We start from the raw sequence: 17,749 nt of genomic DNA, 5'->3' as shown, positions 1-17,749 counted from the left end.
CAGATATCTTTATAACAGAAAAAGATTGTTTGGCTAGCTGACAATATGGATAAGATGACTTCTTTTAGATTTCAGAAATGCATTAGAACTACACACTCTGTTAGTCGTATTTACTTTTATAGGAATATTTTTGTATTTTGTTTAGATTCATTTTCCTTCTTCTTTATAAATATGCTCTGAGATGTCAGATAGTCAAGATGGCGCCTGTGTGTGTGGCTCGCCGTCAGCTGTTACCTGTTTTTGTTTTTTATGTTTGTAGTTCAGTAAAAGCAAGTGAAAACTGCAGGCTTTTGTTATTTGACCCGTTTAAATTCATTTTAATATCCCAGACAGGATTAAGGTAGAGTTTTTTTAATATATATTTTATAATTTATGTGGCTATAATACATGTGTAATATTCATTTCACCCGTTTAGTAATAAAAATCAATTGAAAAACATATTTAACACAACTTTATGTGGTTAAAAAAAAGTAATAACAAAGCCAATATAACATAACGCGATAGTTAAAATCCTCATAGATCAGCGGTCCCCAACCTTTTCTGCACCACGGACCGGTTTAATGTCAGACAATATTTTCACGGACCGGCCTTTAAGGTGTCGCGGATAAATACAACAAAATAAAATGACACGGCCAAGACAAAAACTGTAGTATTTTGTAAATATATTAATAAAGGCAAATTCACTGTGTAATTGTGTAACTTTATTAGCAGCGTCCTCCTGAAATGCGCCAACAACATTGAGAGTAACATCCTCCTCTCTGCCCCTTAATGCTCTCTGGTCGCTATGGTAACGTGTAGATATTTCTTTCAAAATAAGACGCACAACTACAACCCGGGAAAAGACCCAGGGAAACCGAGTTAATGATAAAAACCCTGAACACCATAAATTTCACACCCGAGCCTCAACTCTCGCGGCCCGGTACCAAACGACTCGTGGCCCGGGGGTTGGGGACCGCTGTCATAGATCATTCCCCATTTTTTCAATACAAACAATGGCAGTAAGAGCCAGTTTTAATAACCTAAAAATGTCTCATTTTGACCTTTGAATCAATCTATTGACCTTCAACGAGAGGTCAAAGGTCAAATGTAGTATATTTAAAATTTTACACAGTACTTTCTATATGATAATAGACATGACACTTGTAAGAATCATTTCTAAGTTGTAGTTTTTTTGTGTTATTTTTCAACCAATAAATCATGAAGTTGACTTTTAAGACTTTGGTGGCTTTAAGACAAATTTGAACAAATTGATAACATGACCTCAATCTGCACTCTTACAAAGCTGAATCAGAATTCATTCAAAACGTTTTCCACTATTGTGTGTAGAAACAGAATGATGCACATGCGATTGCTACCAAAAACATAACCTCCATGGTGGAGATAACTATGACAGAAACATGACATTCTAAAAGGATTTGTCACAATCTTGCATACCTGAAAATAAACCCAGGCCAAAATCACTCAAACTACTGTCCACTTTGTGCCTGTGTGTGTGTGTGTGTAAACAGAGGTGCATCTCCAGGCTCCACTGAGCTACACGGCGCTCTCTTTTGGCCTCGGTGCTTTTAATTAACTAGAAAATCTCAAAAAATCTCAAAAATGAAATGAAATGAAAACATTTGTAAACACATGCTGATCACTGTGGCAATATTGCTAATAGTGTTTTTGCAAGCATTAGTTTTGAAATACAAGGAACTGCCCAGGATTTAAACCATGTTTCAGAAGCATCGTAAAAGTTCAAAGGGTCGTCGTCCATCACTTCCTGTTTCTTGCACAATTTAACACCGAGGGTGTTTTGACCACATGTTAGGACCAGTGGGAGGCTTGCAGAGACGTTATTTACTGCCCTATTTCTAAAACATACTAATGTAAATTTTGAAATATCTTTGCATGCCATGCATAACCAAATGGTAAAGATCTCTTCTTAAGTATGAACAACATCATGTTAATTTTAAGTACTTACTTTAAACAGTTCGGTCCATAATTTGCTGGACAAAAACAGATTTTGTGGTTTTGCCTCTGTATACAACCCCACTGAAATTCAGATTAGTATGTGACTGAAGTGCAGGCTGTCAGCGTTGATTCAAAGAGTTGAACAAAAATGATGATTCATGACTTTAGACAAAGTTGTCTGTATTTTTTGTTTTCGGTTTCAATAAAAACAAAATTACCACAACAGTCGGGTACGTGTGGTGTGAAGAAATCTTCTGAACACAATTGAGTAAAATCAAATTAAATGAATTATTTTACCATTTGAACAGATGCCAGAGTTTACGTCCCCAAACAGGCTGAAATGTTGATTCACTCTGACTCATGTGGGATCAATTGTACAAGAGGAAAAACTTGATAACTTGGCTTCAGTTAAAACAAATGTGTAACCTTTGCAGTTATGCAATGCCACATAGGAGAGGGGGAAGCACTGCTGACCTTTGTATATCGAGTGTGCCATGTTTAAGGTGGATAAGTCATGCTACCCTGAATCCAGTGCAGAGTTATCATAGTTTTGTATCTTTTAGGTTTTTATCTTCATTTAATTTAGAATTTTTTTGCTTTTGGTTCAGTTTCGTTTCAGTTCGTTTCCTGGTCGGGTTTTTTCTGGTTTCAGTTTAGTTTTTATTGTTTCAATGTGTTTATCTTTAGTTTTTATTAGCTCAGTGTTAGTCTCCACAGTCTCAATAGACACACAAGTTTTAATAAAATTATACCAAACTAACAAATATTACAACTAAGGATATTTCCTCTCTATGTTTTTTTATTTTAGTTGTATTTAATTATAGGTTTCCAAAGGTATTGAAGTAAAGCCTAGTTTTTATTTTTAAGTTAATCGAAATGTTTTTTTGCACATCTAGTTTTAGTTTGGTTTTAGTTAACTGTTAAAACCTTGATCAAGTACAACAAAGAAAATTACAACTGTTGCTATACTACTCACCTCTAAGTTAAGTGCACTTTAAAAGCCTTAGTTTAGATAAGTTAAAGCTCCAACCACGCTCGTAGTATCAAACATTACTGCTTGACGGACAAACTGAGATCAGTAAAATTCTTTGTACTACTTTAACTTATTCAGACTTTATCCTCTTTTCCATGTAGTAGGATGTGTTTATCAGACCCTGTCTTTGGACGATACACCTTACTTTAGCAAATCTTAAAACGAATAAACTCAAAAGAATCCCCTATCAATATTTCTTTCTTCTTCAATTTTTTTTAATTATTACAAAGTTAAGAGTACATATACACAACATTATACTATATTAAGAGCTCAGCTTTTGTTGCACACAGCACTGCTTTTATTAATATTTGAACAATAACTCTGAATATCTAACCAGGAATGATTAATCAGTGGGAGTCTCATACTTGGTGTCCCATTAATACAAAAACACTGGAAAACACACCACATGTCCACAAGAATTAAAGTCTAAACACAGCTTAACTGAAATAATAATAATGATCACTAATATAACAATAGTGACTCTGACTTTGGATAAGCTATAAAGAAGATGGATGGAAGCATTAACAGTGCTGTGATTTTTCCTGTACAACTATATTCCTCAGTATGTGGAAAGAAACAAAACAAAAAACAAATAGCTCGATATCACTAAGTACACCTGAAAAATAAGCATCAGTTAAATCAAATGCACTGACTGAGGATGTATTTTGCATTTACAATTTAAATTATTAAAGTATTGTTGTAACCAGTACTGTTTTTTGTACTTTCCTTCACATAAATAAAGTCATTTCACTACACTGCTGAGACTCAACACACCCTACCACAATGCCTGTGGTATATAATACACCTCCAACACTGTACACAGCTTTGCATGAAATATTAAACGCTGTCTTGGGAGCAACACAGTCAAAGATTTAGATCCCAGTTCCTGTTCCTCTTCGTTGAGAAGGTTAAAGTCTCGAGTGGGGCAGAATCAGCGGTAGGCGCAGTGTTGCTCCTGGTGCTGCCGCAGGTCCACTTTATGCTGGAAGCTGTAAAGGCATTGTGGGCAGCGGTAGGGCCTGTCATCCCTGTGCTTTCGGCTGTGGGTGATGAGGTTGGAGCTCTGGCTGAATGCTTTGCCACATATCTGACACACGTGGGGCTTCTCCCCTGGCAGACAAACAGAGAGAATTGAACGCTGTTATTGTTTGCTTTCAGAATCCAGATATGACACAAAAACTAACCAATCAGGTTTAGAATCTAAGGTTAAAAGATTTATCAAAGGGAACTGTTATGTTTTCCTTTCTTTCATATTTGTTGCTTTTACAAAGGTGGATAATAATGAGCTTAGTGTGCTCTATAATAATCCCTGTGGGCAAAGAGCTCAGATTTTTTTTGGTCTTCGATGTGTATGACATCAAACAGAGAGGATATCGTCATCTAAGATGAACACTTTTGAACACAGAAAGCCCCACCCACCATCTGAGGGGCAGCCAATCACAAGAAAGCTGGCTAAAATGGTGCTAAAACTGCTTGTTTCAGACAGTGGATAAACGAAAGGGTGGCAACAAAGTCCAGGAATATATATATGTAATATAAGCTTTATTATTAAAAAAAGTCAACGCTACTCTAGTAGAGCCTGAGAATAAAAAGACATATAAAGGAATTACATATGTACTAACTCTGTGTAGTGGATCTGAAGGTCATTAATAACGTAAAACGTTGTACTTTTACGTGTGCTGGAAACATCATCAGGAAGTAGTCTGAGCCTTTTTACAGTCTGACTTTTATGCCAATTTTAATGAGCCAGATTTCATATTAGGCAAACTGACTAACTTAAAGGATACTAATATACACACGTATGTTAGTAGTGCTCATTTTAGCAGAAAACACCAGACTGGTTTACTGAGAGCAGGAGTGCACCAACTCACCGGTGTGGATGAAGGTGTGTTTCTTCATGTCAGACTTCTGGTGGAAGCGTTTGCCGCAGTACTGGCAGGGATAGGGCCGGGTGTCTGAATGAATGAGCAGGTGAGTGGAGAGGGTGGAGGAGCGCTTGAACACTTTTGCACACACCGTACAGCTGAATGTCCGCTCCTGAAAACAGCAGACAGTCATGGATCTGACAAAGCTCTATCCCAATAAATGGTTGATTTTACATCCAAAGATGTAACAGAATAATGCATTTAAAGGCAAAGTGATGCTGACCTTCCCCCTGCAAGGTGCCTGCTCATTACCAGCCCTGCCGGACTTGATGTGTGCCACTGACATACGGGCTCTGCCTCTGTGACTCTTACATATGTGAGTTTTCAGACTTGACAGACATGAAAATATCTGCAAAGACAAGTTGCAACAATTTAACATATCAATGAGGAATTTTTAAGTTATGGCTCATTAGAGGTTAGACTTTTCAAACAATCAAAGGAAGCTAAGGAGCACTGATGTATTCATTAGTTAATATTGTGTTTCTTCAGTCTATAAACTTTTACATGACTGAAATTGTTGAGCCTAGTTCATGGTTCATGGGTCTCTTGGAGGACATTCGGAGGATTTTTATGAATATATGGAAGGTTACCCATCAAAAAAATTGCATCACCTTCAGAATAACTGAAAAAAGGCATTTCTAAAATGAAACGTAATAAATAAATAACTGTATTGTGCATTTTAATATTTTATTTGTTGTAAAAATGACTCCAATAAACACAATCAATGTCTTGCGGCCCTATGCTGATGCTGATTGATTGATGATATATGTCTTTTTAGTCTTTGTCTTCTGGTGGATGTTTGTTAATCTGTCTTAAGTAAAGATATCTTTATAGATATATAATAATATTATTATTACACAATAATAATAAAATATAATAATATAACAACAACAGCAATAATAATAATAATATACTAATACCCAGTACATAATAAAAAACTAAAATGCAATAAAATCCAATGAAATAGTACTTCTGTAAAAATCATAGAAAATAAATCTAAAAATAAAAAGTCAAAATGAAATAAAAACAGGAACTTCATAAAAAAAATTGTTGTAACCTTTCCACATAGTAGGCACTCCTGCCTCGGAGCGCAGATCTTAGAGCAGCTGCTGCTCCTGGTCTCTCTCAGGATCTGATGGTGCTCCAACTCTCTCAGTTCGGACAGTTTGTCTGGATATCCAGACCTCACCTGAAGACTTGACAATACTTCTGGTTTGGGAGGCTGAGAAACAACTTTCTCCACTTGGCTAAAAATATTTGCGTTGACAGGACTGCAGGCCTCAGCAGAACTGTGGTCTGAAAAGAAAAGCAGACAGACAGTTTTTGAAAAATATGAAAAATATGTTTTTTTTCTTTAATTAACACGGGAAAAAAAGTTGGGTCCTTGTTCTTTTATCGGACCAAACAGAGCTGCTGCTGATCACATTTAAAAGTGTAAAGTTTAGTCTTAGGAGAGCTAAAACAAACAAAAGACGTTGTCACCCACCATATGATTGAGGACTGAATGGGTGACGGCTCCCATTTTCATTACAGAACTTTAAGTCCTGCTGTAATAACACAGCGGCGATTGCATTATCACCGTTTGTCTTCGGTTTGGTGTACTCCAGGGATGCGTCCCAGGCTCCCGCCCTTTTTTCCAGTTCACTGAACATTACTGCAGTGGCTCCAGGGCTGGGGCTTCTTGCCACGTGACGAAGGTGGTGCAGCCCACCGCGCTTCACCAGGAAAGAACGAGGCATTGCTCCGGGGTCTTTTGCTCCTGCTGTAATCCTGTTTTTAAGGTACCTAGAAAATGAAAATAAAGTTAATTCAAATGCAATATATGTAAACAGCCTGTTGTAAAAGATGTAAGAAATAAAGCAACTAAAGTAAGTTTTTTATGCACACAGTAAAATTTTACACTAAAGACATAAAACAAGGTGAATGACCAACAGGTCACACATTGTGTCTATAATACCCAAAAGAGGGCAGTAGAACTGTACTTTCTATATAGTTTCCTGCTTGAAAGTCAAATACATATACAGAGTTAGACTGTTCAGCAGATACTGTTTTTCTGATAAGTAAATCAGAAAAAACAACCCAAAATGTGTATTTATTGATTAATGTAACAATTATTGATGAGGCTGCTTCTCACCCTTTTATGTTCTGTAAATGTAAATAATTTTAAACATTAAAGTTACATTAAATGCATATTTGGGGTGCAATACTTATTGCACAGATACACCTGAGGGTGTGGATGTGGATAAACTGAGACAAGCTTTAGGAACAACTACGAGGCACAAATGCACAAAATGAAACTAACACAGACTGAGCATGAAGCCAGCGCGCAGCGAGTTCTTTATAAATTCAAATTTCTTAAAATTTCATCAGAACAAATAAAATTCCTGTGACCTCATTGGTGATGTTTGGAAGTGAGACATTTTAAAGTGAAGTCATCCTGATTTTTAGCCTGTGTTTATCTGTAAATACCAATCTGGAATCTTGAGTTGCACTCTGTGTGCCTATAAGGGTGCATCTGTGGTTTAGCTTTCCTCTCACTGGGCTGCTGACGATTTATCTGAAACTGTTATTTAGCAGAAACGTGAGCCAGGACCAGAGTGCACACGTCTGGGAGAAACACAATTTCCTCCTTCAGTTTAGCGAAGAAAGCTCAGCTCGCTGTCAGCCACTGAAAAACTCAGCTGATATTGTTTTGTTGCTGTGATTATTTTGCTATAAAATGCTAAAAAACCCCAAAACAAAACAAAAAACTTCCACTATTATCAAGTGTGCCTAAACTTTTAACTTTAATTTGTCTCCAACTTCATTTAGAATGGCAACCTTTGGTGCCCTTTAATTTATTTAACTACTTTATTGAACTTCTTAGTTTTGCCAGCTTGTTTAAGGTTTACTCTTGTGCACACAGGACAAAGTTTTTCCATCACAGATGACAGCGAGGACCTCTGCTTCCTGAAGAAAAACAAGTTAAACTCCTCACACCTTTTGTTTTGTTTCATTAGTTAACACTGAAGGCTAGAAATAGTATTATTTTTTATTGACATCATCATCTTTTCTCCAAATGTGGTTTCAGACATTCGGAGTCATATCAGAGCTGTGAAAATGTCACTTAACAGCACCACAAATCATGACTCAGTGCACAAATGTGCATGCTGTGCAGAAACTGAGGTATCACACCACGAATAAAAAACAAACAAACAAAAAACGCTGCAGCTTTAAAATCGTTTTTTTCAAATGAAGCAAAAATATGGTTTAACTGATAGGACTTGCACATGGGTGACAAGTTAAATAAAGCAGCAGTGAGCGGACGGCTGAAGGCTCTGTTCAAGGTGCAAATCAATGCAAAGCATTTGGAGCGATCGTCTTTATCCTAATGTGGTCTGTTCTAGTACGACGAACCCTCCATCCAGAGAGACGCCGCTGATTCAAAGCATGATGAGCATAAAAATGTCACACGCTATGTGCTCACTGGATATCAAAGCAGCTGAAGAGCCCTTGCAGAGCTTGGATCGACATCTGAGACAGCACCACCACCATCAACATATGAAGAATACCAAATATCTATTATATAATGGGTAAATGAGTAAAAGGATGGATGATAAATATCTCCAGAAGAGTACAAGTGATTTACAGAACAAATACCAGGATGCACAGGCTCTTATCTGGTGGCCAAACACCTCACTGAGAGTCTTTGTTCTGGTTTTTCTTCGAACCTGTCACCTGTCTGTAGTACCAGGAGCTGTAGGTGAATTCTTAAAATGAAAGAAGCTTCCCAGATACTCAAGCCCAAGTTTGTAAGCTTGTTTACAGTGATGAAAGAAGCCCTCAGATCTGTTACTTGGGTAAAGGTAGCAATAAGAAGAACAATAAAAAAAAAAGTAAATATCCTGTATTAAAAGTAGTAAAATGCAAAAACGTACTTAAAAATAACTTGTTCTATAGAAAAACGGCCCCATGTCCTGACTTATTTTAAATAAAAGTGCTGCGGAGATTCATAAATGTTATTTTATTGCAACCGAAGTAAGGCTATTTTTATTTTAACAGCATATTCTGCATTTAGGTAGTTTCCTAACTGGGTTCCCAATCTGGGGCAGGAGGGCCCCTCCTAAATGTTGCATGATAAATATGTGTAGATCATTATACAGGAAAAAACAAAAATAAACTTCTGGCACACAAGTTTGCAATAAATTTTGAGCCTTCAATTATGTTTTCTGTGCAAAATATGGAATGAATTTAACGTGTTTGCGCCTCGAATAGAGAAACGTGACAACTCTGCGAAAACGTCTGCAGCGCTTTGGTGTTTTTCATGTTTTTTTCATATATACAATCTTACTCTTTAAAAAAACAGCATCAGACAAAAACAATGGGGTAGTAAATTATTTCAGTCTGAACTTTAGTAATGCATAGAAATAAACTAGGTGCAAATCCTCAAGTACAGGTAACAGAAATCTGTTTAGTAAATGTAATTTCACCGCTTTATTGATATTTAGCTACTGAAAGTTATTTCCTTATGTAGTTATTACAGACAAAGTAAACTGATTTAAATTTCTGGAAATCAGATAAGATCAGGTCTGCGCTGCTGACTTGCTGATGATTTGTTTTGCTCAGGGTAGATTTATGGATGAAGGAGAACTAACTCTTTGCCTTTGATTTAACATCAAGTGAGCTTACAAAGCTTTCAGAGGCCTGATGTTGACATATATGTGCACTGACTTAAAAGTTTAGTCATTCACCTCAAATTTTCTTTATTAGATGAGAGATTAACAAAAACACCGCTACATATTGCAGTAAAACAACTGCTGCAGTGCATTTTTAGACAAAGAAATGACGTGTTCAGACAGGTGTGGACCGCTGCCCATGTTAATGTGTTTTGTGAAGTGTCTGACAAAATTTAGATCTGACATACATGTCGACATGCTGCAGCCACTTTCGGTATGAATGGGCAGCTAGATGAAGGAAGAAAGCGGTTTATTTCTACATCTTTGCACCAGAAAATCTGGCCTGACATACAAAAAGCTTTGCATGCCACCAGCTTAACTCTGCCCTGACTAAGATCCTTTCTTTTAAGGATGATAAAATGACAAGAAGGTACTTCTAGATGAAACTTTTCCACATTTTTTGAGTCTGCTGCATAAAACAAAACATGGCCTCTTAAAGTAAGTCATAATCTGAATCAGTCAGGTAACGCTTGCAGTAATCCACCTCATTTCTTTTCTATATATTATTTTAAAATCTAACTTAACCTGAGTTGGAATGAGAAAAAAAAAGTCTACAAAAAAAGAGAAAAGAAATAAAAGTGTAAATACTCACCAAAGTTCTCCTCCCAGCACTTCTGAGCTTCATACGCACTTTGCATAAAATAATACGGGAACCCCTGAAATGGAGTTAAAACGGTCACATGTGCGATCAGTCTGCCGCCGAGGTGGACTGTGAGACGCTGCTGACATCTGAAGGTCGCTCTAATGCGAGCACAAGAGGATGAGGAAGTATTTTAGATTTGACACTCCAACCACACAGCTTCCTCAGACAAAACACACACAAACACTCGCAGCAGCAGCAGCAGCAGCAGCAGCGCAAAATCAGTCCAGTTTTACTTTAAAAAAAATGTGCAGATACATGACACGTCGCACAAAAACACACCGGCATAAATCAGAGAGGAAGTGGATGGACTGTGATGAAAGTTCTTAGGAAAGTTTTGACACTCTTGTGTTGACACAGTGTTGTTACCAAACACACCAGTGAGGTGAAACTTATAAAGAAGCTCGGCTGATGCAACGGCAGATTCCTTTCCATAGAATTTAATGAAATCATTAAGCTAAAACATCAGTGACAAATAAACACAAGAGGGACAAGTGTGAATACATTTCTGTGGAAGGTTTTGAGAAATACTTTCATAAACAAATGAAATATTACCGCCTACGTTTCACTAAAGCAGACCTCGGAGCGACTCTCCTGGTTAGAACTGTCGCCTCACAGCACGGAGGACCTGGATTTGAAATTAGTGACCGAGACTTTAACGTGTGAAACCAGCATGTTCTCCTTGTGCCTGTGTGGGTACTCTGGTTTCCTTTGACAGTGGCCGCAGGTGTGAATATCCAGGGTGCACCCCACCTCTCGGCCCATCACAGCTGGAACAGGCCGCTGTGCCCCTGTGACCTGGATAAATGGATGCGTGCTCTACATATTTAACTGTTTCCATGTCGTATAACAGGAAGCAGTTTTGACCAAATATTTTTAAACACAGTTGGCGCATTTCCTTTGGATACTAAGTCTATTTTATTTAATTAGCACAAAATCACAATAACAGTTTCCTCAGTGCGCTTAATATTTTAAGACCCTGCAATAATACAGAGAAACACAAGCACTTGGCAACAGTGAGAAGGACAAACTCCTTTTATACTGGAAGTAACCTCCAATATAAAGGGAGGGGGCGGTCATCTGCTGCGACCGTGGGGGTGATGGGAGGGAGACAGGACAAAAGGCACGCTGTTGAAGAGAGGCAGAGATTTATAATAACTAATGGCTCATCTTTGCTGCAAGTTTTTTTCCCACGTTGGTAGAGCAGGTCACCTATTGATCTGAAGGTTAGTGGTTCGATCCCTGGTTCCTCCAGTCTGCATGTTGTGAGTGTAAATGTGTATGAATGTAGTTAGGAAGCACTTGGTTAAGAGAAAGTGTCTGGTTGGGTGAATGTGGCATGTTGTATAGAGCACTTTGAGTAATCTGGGAGAGTTGAAAAATGTTATATAAGAATCAGTCCATTCACTGTCTGAACAGAGTTTCGTCATGTTACTTTTGCACTGTTATGCACTTGTTGTTTTTACATGGCTTAATTAAGGTACTCATTAGGCTGACATCTGGGGCCAGAGCTGAAACTGTTCTGGGCCAGCAGTGTGTCTGCAACCGGCCCATGGATGCACACAACTTACCCATGGCCCACCGGCAAAGAATGACGGCCCTTTGGTGGCCCAGATCAGGTTTGCCAGAGGTGATCCACATATGGGCCTGCACAGGACCACCAGTGTGTCTGCAACTGGCCTTGTGCTGGCCCATGTGTGGGCCACCTCTGGCAAACCAGATCTGGGCCACCAAAGGGCCGTCATTCTTTGCGGTATGTGGGCCATGTGTAAGCACATTGTGTGGGCCACATTCAGGCCATACACATTTTGCTATGTTGGTAGTCCAGCCTATAAATAATAAATGAATTACCTAGTTTTCAGCATCCCTCTGAGGCAGGATGGAAAAAAGGCAAATCAGACACACATTAATCCCTGTAAATACTTTGGCAAAATTTGACATGTTGTTCTACATTATCTCAAAACCTCATACCACACATTACTCATAAATGCTCAGTTTATGACCAAACCATGCTCCCCTGAACTGGGCTGCATCACCGTTTTGTAATAACCTTACTACGTTTGCGTGTGAAATCCTTTCTCAAGTCTTACTAACAACAACCTGGTGATTCATAGTTCATAGCTACCGAGTAGGCTGTTAAACTCGTACGTCAGCATGCAACCCTGAATTTTAATCCATATGTAAAAGCTCATCTGTGTTTACAGTCTTGTTATTATAAATAAAGATTTCACTCGATTTTTGCACGAACAGATCGAGAAGTTTCAGACTTAGTAATACTGATGTAGGCCAGAATGAGTCAAAACTATTCTGTTATGCTAATTTGACCAGTGAAGACTGTTACAGAGTGTGATTTTATCAGATTATCATTTCCTGTTTATTTTCCATAGTATGACTTTCACAAGGTATTTAAACTCGTCCTGCTCTGCATGTTCACCTTTCCACCTGCCTCCCTCTCACTCAGTCTGCCATGTTTTTAGTCTTTAAACTAAACATGTCTTTAGTAGAAAAGAGAGTACATGTACGTGTTTTAACCTCACGCAACAATCAATTTGTTATGCAACACTATGCAGCACGGTGACAATGCATCTCTCGTTAGCGACTAAGACAAGTTTAAAAGAGAAATCAGGCGGTTGCAAAGGTGCAATGTCAAAGTTTATTTTGTATCATTTGTAGGATACAGAACACTGAAATGCATTTTTCCCCATCATACTGGAATTTTATATAATTTTTACTGTCATTTAATATATTTGACAACATCAGCTGAACTGCGAGAGAGAGAGAAAGAGAGAGGATGGATGATGAATGATGCGGCTGTGGATCTCAAACAGTCGCCACATACAGTACATAAATCTGAGAAACTCTAGGCCAGACTGACACCATCTGACAAGAGAAAAATCTTCTCCTCTTATTTCTTTTTCTGCTTCGAATCAGGGAAAACGTGGCGGATGTTCCAGTTTTAAGATGATGAATCTGGAGTAACACAGTGTGACGTAAAGCAACAAAGTGTGTAAATCTCTCTACTTTTATGGCACATCATGACATTTAATCACCATCATCATGTGTAATGCTGTTAGCGGGACGAGCCAAAGTACGGATGGGAATTCTAAAAAACCAACATGAAGGATGAAGGCTAGAACCGTATTCAAAACTGATTTACAAACATATCAAAATGCTTCATCACAGTAGGTAAGAGCTGAATTCAGACAGAAGTGAGAACAGAAGCACCGTTACTGAACAGCTGTTTACAGATGTGTTGAGGGACCCTAATTTACTGATCCATATTTTTGGTTAATTATGGAAAGTTCCTGAATTCAAGCTTTCTTCAATTAGTTGATGTGTTTTCTTCTTGGGGTTCTTTTGGACTGGAATACAAACTGTACTCAAATCCTAAAGGTTTTAATAGTGGTGGGTTAGGTTTAAGTTTAGTTTGAAGTATGTTTAATGCATTAATGAAGAAGAAAGTAAATAGACAGATTTTCCTCAAAATATGGTGCAAACTTGACACAAAATGTCCAGAAAATCGTCAATAAAAAGGGAAATTGATGATAATTTTCAGCCAATATTTTTAGGAGCTAATTATATTATTACACTGCTCCTGAATGTGCAGTAAGATAATGTATTAAAAGAGTGCAGTTTAAACCTCAAACCATGAAAAGCAGTCATAAAAATGAGGGTATTCCGTGCATTTATTTGAGAAAATTATAGCCTCTGTGTGATTCTTGATAAATCTAATTATTCATGGTTGCTCGCATTTTAAGCCTCTAATAGATCGAGTTTCTTTTCCCATTTACAGCACGGCCTTTTATGTCTTCCATAATGAAAAAAGGGCTAATTGCATTACATAAATGCACTGAAATCATATTATAGAGGGGGCCCGATATATCCAGAAATCGTGATGATTATGACCTTCTGCATGAAATTTAGTCTGACATGATGCAAAATATCATGTCATGTAACTCACTTGCCTTCTGCAGGCCACACACACAAGGGTCCAACTCTCATACTAAACAGAGCAGATGCAAATTTGTAAAACTGAAACGCTTGTACAACGGTCATTTTGGTTTGACAATATCTTAGCAGTGATTCCAGGGTAGAGATTTCAGTTGCCACAACCATCAGTGACCACTAAAAAGCTGTTACTTGCAACAGTATGGTGGGCAAACTGACATCCTCTTTAGTTCTTTGAAGGCCATTACTGGAAGATCCAATTACTTAATTTCTGAGAGGATGGCAATAACGCTCTGCTCTTTTTAGATTTGCATTACATAAAATATGCTTTGTTATGAAGCAGAAAGCCTCTAAAGGATTTAGAGACAGTTGGTCCATAGAGTGAAGAAACACAAGACAAAGACTATCTTTAAGGTCCCTCTGAAGAAATGCACATGTTGAAAAATGATCCCACCACGACTCCACGAATCCACACCAGCTCTCACGGCTCAGCGCCACAAAGCTGGGCGTGTCTTTCTCTGTAGTGCAAAAAGCAAAGATCACTGCTCTGTAGATATAACACCCTGTTTGATAAACTATACACACTCCAGTACAGCTTTAAATATCATCTATATGTTCCTGTCACACAGTATATTTCATATGTTTCCATTCATTTTACAGCCATTTTTTTAAATAGAATATGTTGTTTGATATGTTAAACGTTTTTCTACCCATGCTCTTTCCTGTCGTGAAGACACTGACCTTTGCCGAGGAAACAACCCTCTGCAGTCATTGGCCCACACTTTTAGCTGTCAGAAAGCGATAAGAGCCAGATTACTTGGGTTTATCTACTTTGTTTCCTGGAATCATTTGATCACTCTCATTTCTGTCTTGAATATGAAGGCTAAGTAATGGAAACTGGTTAGCACAGCATAAGCTCAGGGCTGTCCAAATATAAAGAAGTCTGACTTTCAGCACTCTCAAAAGTTTATTAGCAGCTACAGCCTTAGCTACTTGGTTTAGTATGCCGAGTTGCTGATAACTAGTCCATAATAGCAAATATAACGTGTCCGTCAAACTCTACGCAGTCTTACTTGAATCCATACAAAAAAGTGTAAAAACAAAGCTGTGCATGAAATCAGCCAACTCCATCCAAGTTGTAGCTTTACACAGATATCAGAGTGGTCTCATCTCGGTCTCAGTCTGACAGGGAATAAAGGCATTTGCCAATATGTTGAAGTACTCCCAACAGAGTCTGGTGCTAAAAGCTGAAAAGCTTCTGGGAGAAAGTTAAACCATTCAGTTTTTTAGACATTACTCCAAGTAGTAATCTACATTGATATAGAGTTAATCTTGAGGTTGGATGGTAACCTCACAAGACTGACAAAAATAAAATAAAATAACAGAACAAAAAAATACAATAATGGAGGAAATAAGTCAAATCATAGCAGCACATTTTCTGTCTCTGAAGCACTCGGCGTGTGTCACAGTGAGCCCGTGACAGATGACTCTAGTTGGCACAAAGGACGTTGTAGAAAGTTTGGCCTCTTTCAGTATGTCTACACTCCTACAAGTTTCATATAGATATATAAAAAAAAAACAATATCAAAATAAATTACAACACATAAAAAAACCAAACAAAAAGATTTGGCAACACTGAGTTTCTGCCTTTTTGTGGGTTGCTGTGAACGTGAACGGTTGTGCGTGTAACTCACTTGCCTTCTGCAGGCCACACACAGGCAGCACAAGTACTCAGTATGCTAAGGGTTCATTTAGGAATGCCTTTACGTGATATGCCTGTAGAGTTTGATACAGATGTGTGCGTATTCCTGCTCCGGACCACTTCTTCGTATAATCATCACCACTTAAATTTCTTTTTCCTTTTTGTCTTTCCTTTTTTTTTTTTTCTTTTTAAAACACAGAGATGAACAGGTGGCGGCTAGAAGTTTCTTTTAAAGGCAGTGAAGATGGATGAGGGCGAAAGGGGAGGATAAGGATGTATTTAACTCTGAACTAATCAGGGAGAAGAGTCGTATAGGGGTGGCCAGAGTATACAGTGCGTCATATGTCTTACTCAGCTTAGAGGGAGGAAGGATTTTCCTTCTGTGTGTACTCGTCTTTCACTCGTGGCCACAGTCACAGATTCAGGTCCAGTGGTAGATTTTGAGCAGCGAGCGGTACATTTTGTTCGTATGTGATTTGTTCATGTTTTTGATAGACGTGTATTTTGACAGTCTGTGGCACAGTTACACGTGGGGATGAGGAGGGAGGCTGTACGTAAGCTCTTTGCCAGGGAGCGACAGTGTGGGAAACAGGTGTTGGAGACAGTAACGAGGAGCAGAGACAACAGGTAGTGATGATCAGCACAGGTCCAATCAATGCCACTATGTCTGCATCAAGTAAAAGATAAAGACTGGAGAGGCCGAGGAGGAGGACTTGACTGGATACTACAATCCCAGTTCCAGCGTCTCTTCAGATCATAGGGGATCTCAGCACCCTCCCGAGGTCTCAGTTATCCAGTGCCTCGGCGCACACAATGCTGCCATAAAGCTGCTGTGGGTCCGGATGCGTCTGCACCCGCTCTTCTGCCTCGCTGTCCGTGCTGCCCTCGCTGTCGAGGCGTGGAGACGGGTGACATTGGCCAGAAAGACTGGGGTAAAGGGCGGTGGCCGGCAGTGGGCTGGGAAGGAGGTCCTCATCTGAGCTGAGGAAGTCCCCCTCAGCGGAGGCGGGGCTGGCCAGGCAGAGATCCTGGTAGTTGGTACTTCCCCCTCCACTGGTGACCCTGGAGCTGGGAGTCACTTTCTGTCCTCGCAGCTGCCTGATCTGAGAACAAAGAAGGAGGTTTTTAGTCAAAGGTAGGCTGGCTGTGGTTCAGATGTATTTCCCCCCCACCCTCAGCTAATCTGGATAAAATCACCAGCCAGTACAGGTTGTTAGAACATCTTGTGAAAATGCTGATTGCACTGAAATATAGACCGTATGTTCATGCTGAACTGGCTCACATAGATGTATATAGAGCAGCATTATTAAAACAGGAAAAAGCATTTGTATTTGGTGCTGATTATTTTTAACAGTAGAAAAACACGTTTATGACCAGTTTGGTGGACCCTGATTACTGATCCAGATTGTTTTTAGTTCCTGAATTCAAGCTTCCTTCCGTTAGTTTACACGTTTTCTTTTTGGGGTTAGACGTGACACATTTAGTGGCAGCGGCACGGCACATTAACTATAGCACCTCTGGGTTTTATTCCAGGAAGCGCATTTAACAAACTTTAACTTCAAATTTAATCAACGTTCTGGGATTTTCTGACCTAGAAACAGAGTGTGTTACCATTAGTTAATTCTGAGAACTCAGTTATCTCAGTTTCCTTAAGCGCCGGGTTAACAAACTCACAGCTGTTTCTTAAAACCTGATTACTTGAATTGGGTCCTTCATACTTTATTACGTCAACAAGAAGGGTCAAAATGTTTTTGAGGAAGGAAAATCTAAAAAAGGAAATTTTTTCTCAATACCCCAGAAAAACGTTTTAAGCAGAGCCAGGGAAAAATTAGC

The 17,749-nt window shown here is 38.7% G+C and overlaps 2 protein-coding genes across 5 annotated transcripts in view; both read right to left on the bottom strand.

Moving 5' to 3' along the window:
* Window positions 1-3,174: 3,174 nt before the first annotated feature.
* On the bottom strand, window positions 3,175-10,373 carry LOC146668333 (uncharacterized). Its single transcript, XM_085408655.1, has 6 exons — window positions 10,219-10,373; window positions 6,398-6,696; window positions 5,969-6,207; window positions 5,135-5,260; window positions 4,858-5,023; window positions 3,175-4,096 (listed from the first exon to the last, which is right to left on the bottom strand). The coding sequence occupies exons 2-6, from the start codon at window positions 6,648-6,650 to the stop codon at window positions 3,918-3,920; spliced, it is 963 nt and encodes a 320-aa protein (XP_085264781.1). The 5' UTR covers window positions 6,651-6,696; window positions 10,219-10,373; the 3' UTR covers window positions 3,175-3,917.
* Window positions 10,374-12,900: 2,527 nt separating this feature from the next.
* The window catches only part of evi5l (ecotropic viral integration site 5 like), a 43,401-nt gene continuing 38,552 nt past the window's right edge, over window positions 12,901-17,749 (bottom strand). For all 4 annotated transcript variants that reach the window (XM_085410224.1, XM_085410225.1, XM_085410223.1 and 1 more), the window contains one exon: window positions 12,901-17,019. In XM_085410224.1, the coding sequence (XP_085266350.1) occupies window positions 16,702-17,019 (318 nt within the window). In that variant the 3' untranslated portion in view covers window positions 12,901-16,701. The remainder of the gene's footprint in view (window positions 17,020-17,749) is intronic.

Source organism: Rhamphochromis longiceps, linkage group LG6 (genome assembly GCF_057381845.1).
Source record: "Rhamphochromis longiceps isolate RC_006_pf linkage group LG6, R_longiceps_female_GT1.1, whole genome shotgun sequence".
Lineage (NCBI taxonomy): Eukaryota > Metazoa > Chordata > Actinopteri > Cichliformes > Cichlidae > Rhamphochromis > Rhamphochromis longiceps.
The sequence above is the reverse complement of the archived record's forward strand: the minus strand, read 5'-3'. Positions and strand labels throughout refer to the sequence as shown.

Excerpts from the sequence above, each read along its gene's own strand:
- LOC146668333 (XM_085408655.1), bottom strand. The coding sequence starts at position 6,650 with ATGCCTCGTTCTTTCCTGGTGAAGCGCGGTGGGCTGCACCACCTTCGT. Across the intron at positions 5,261-5,968 it reads AGTGCCTACTATGTGGAAAG|ATATTTTCATGTCTGTCAAG; the intron begins GTTACAACAATT and ends TTGTCTTTGCAG. Across the intron at positions 4,097-4,857 it reads ACACACCTTCATCCACACCG|GGGAGAAGCCCCACGTGTGT; the intron begins GTGAGTTGGTGC and ends TTTGTCTGCCAG.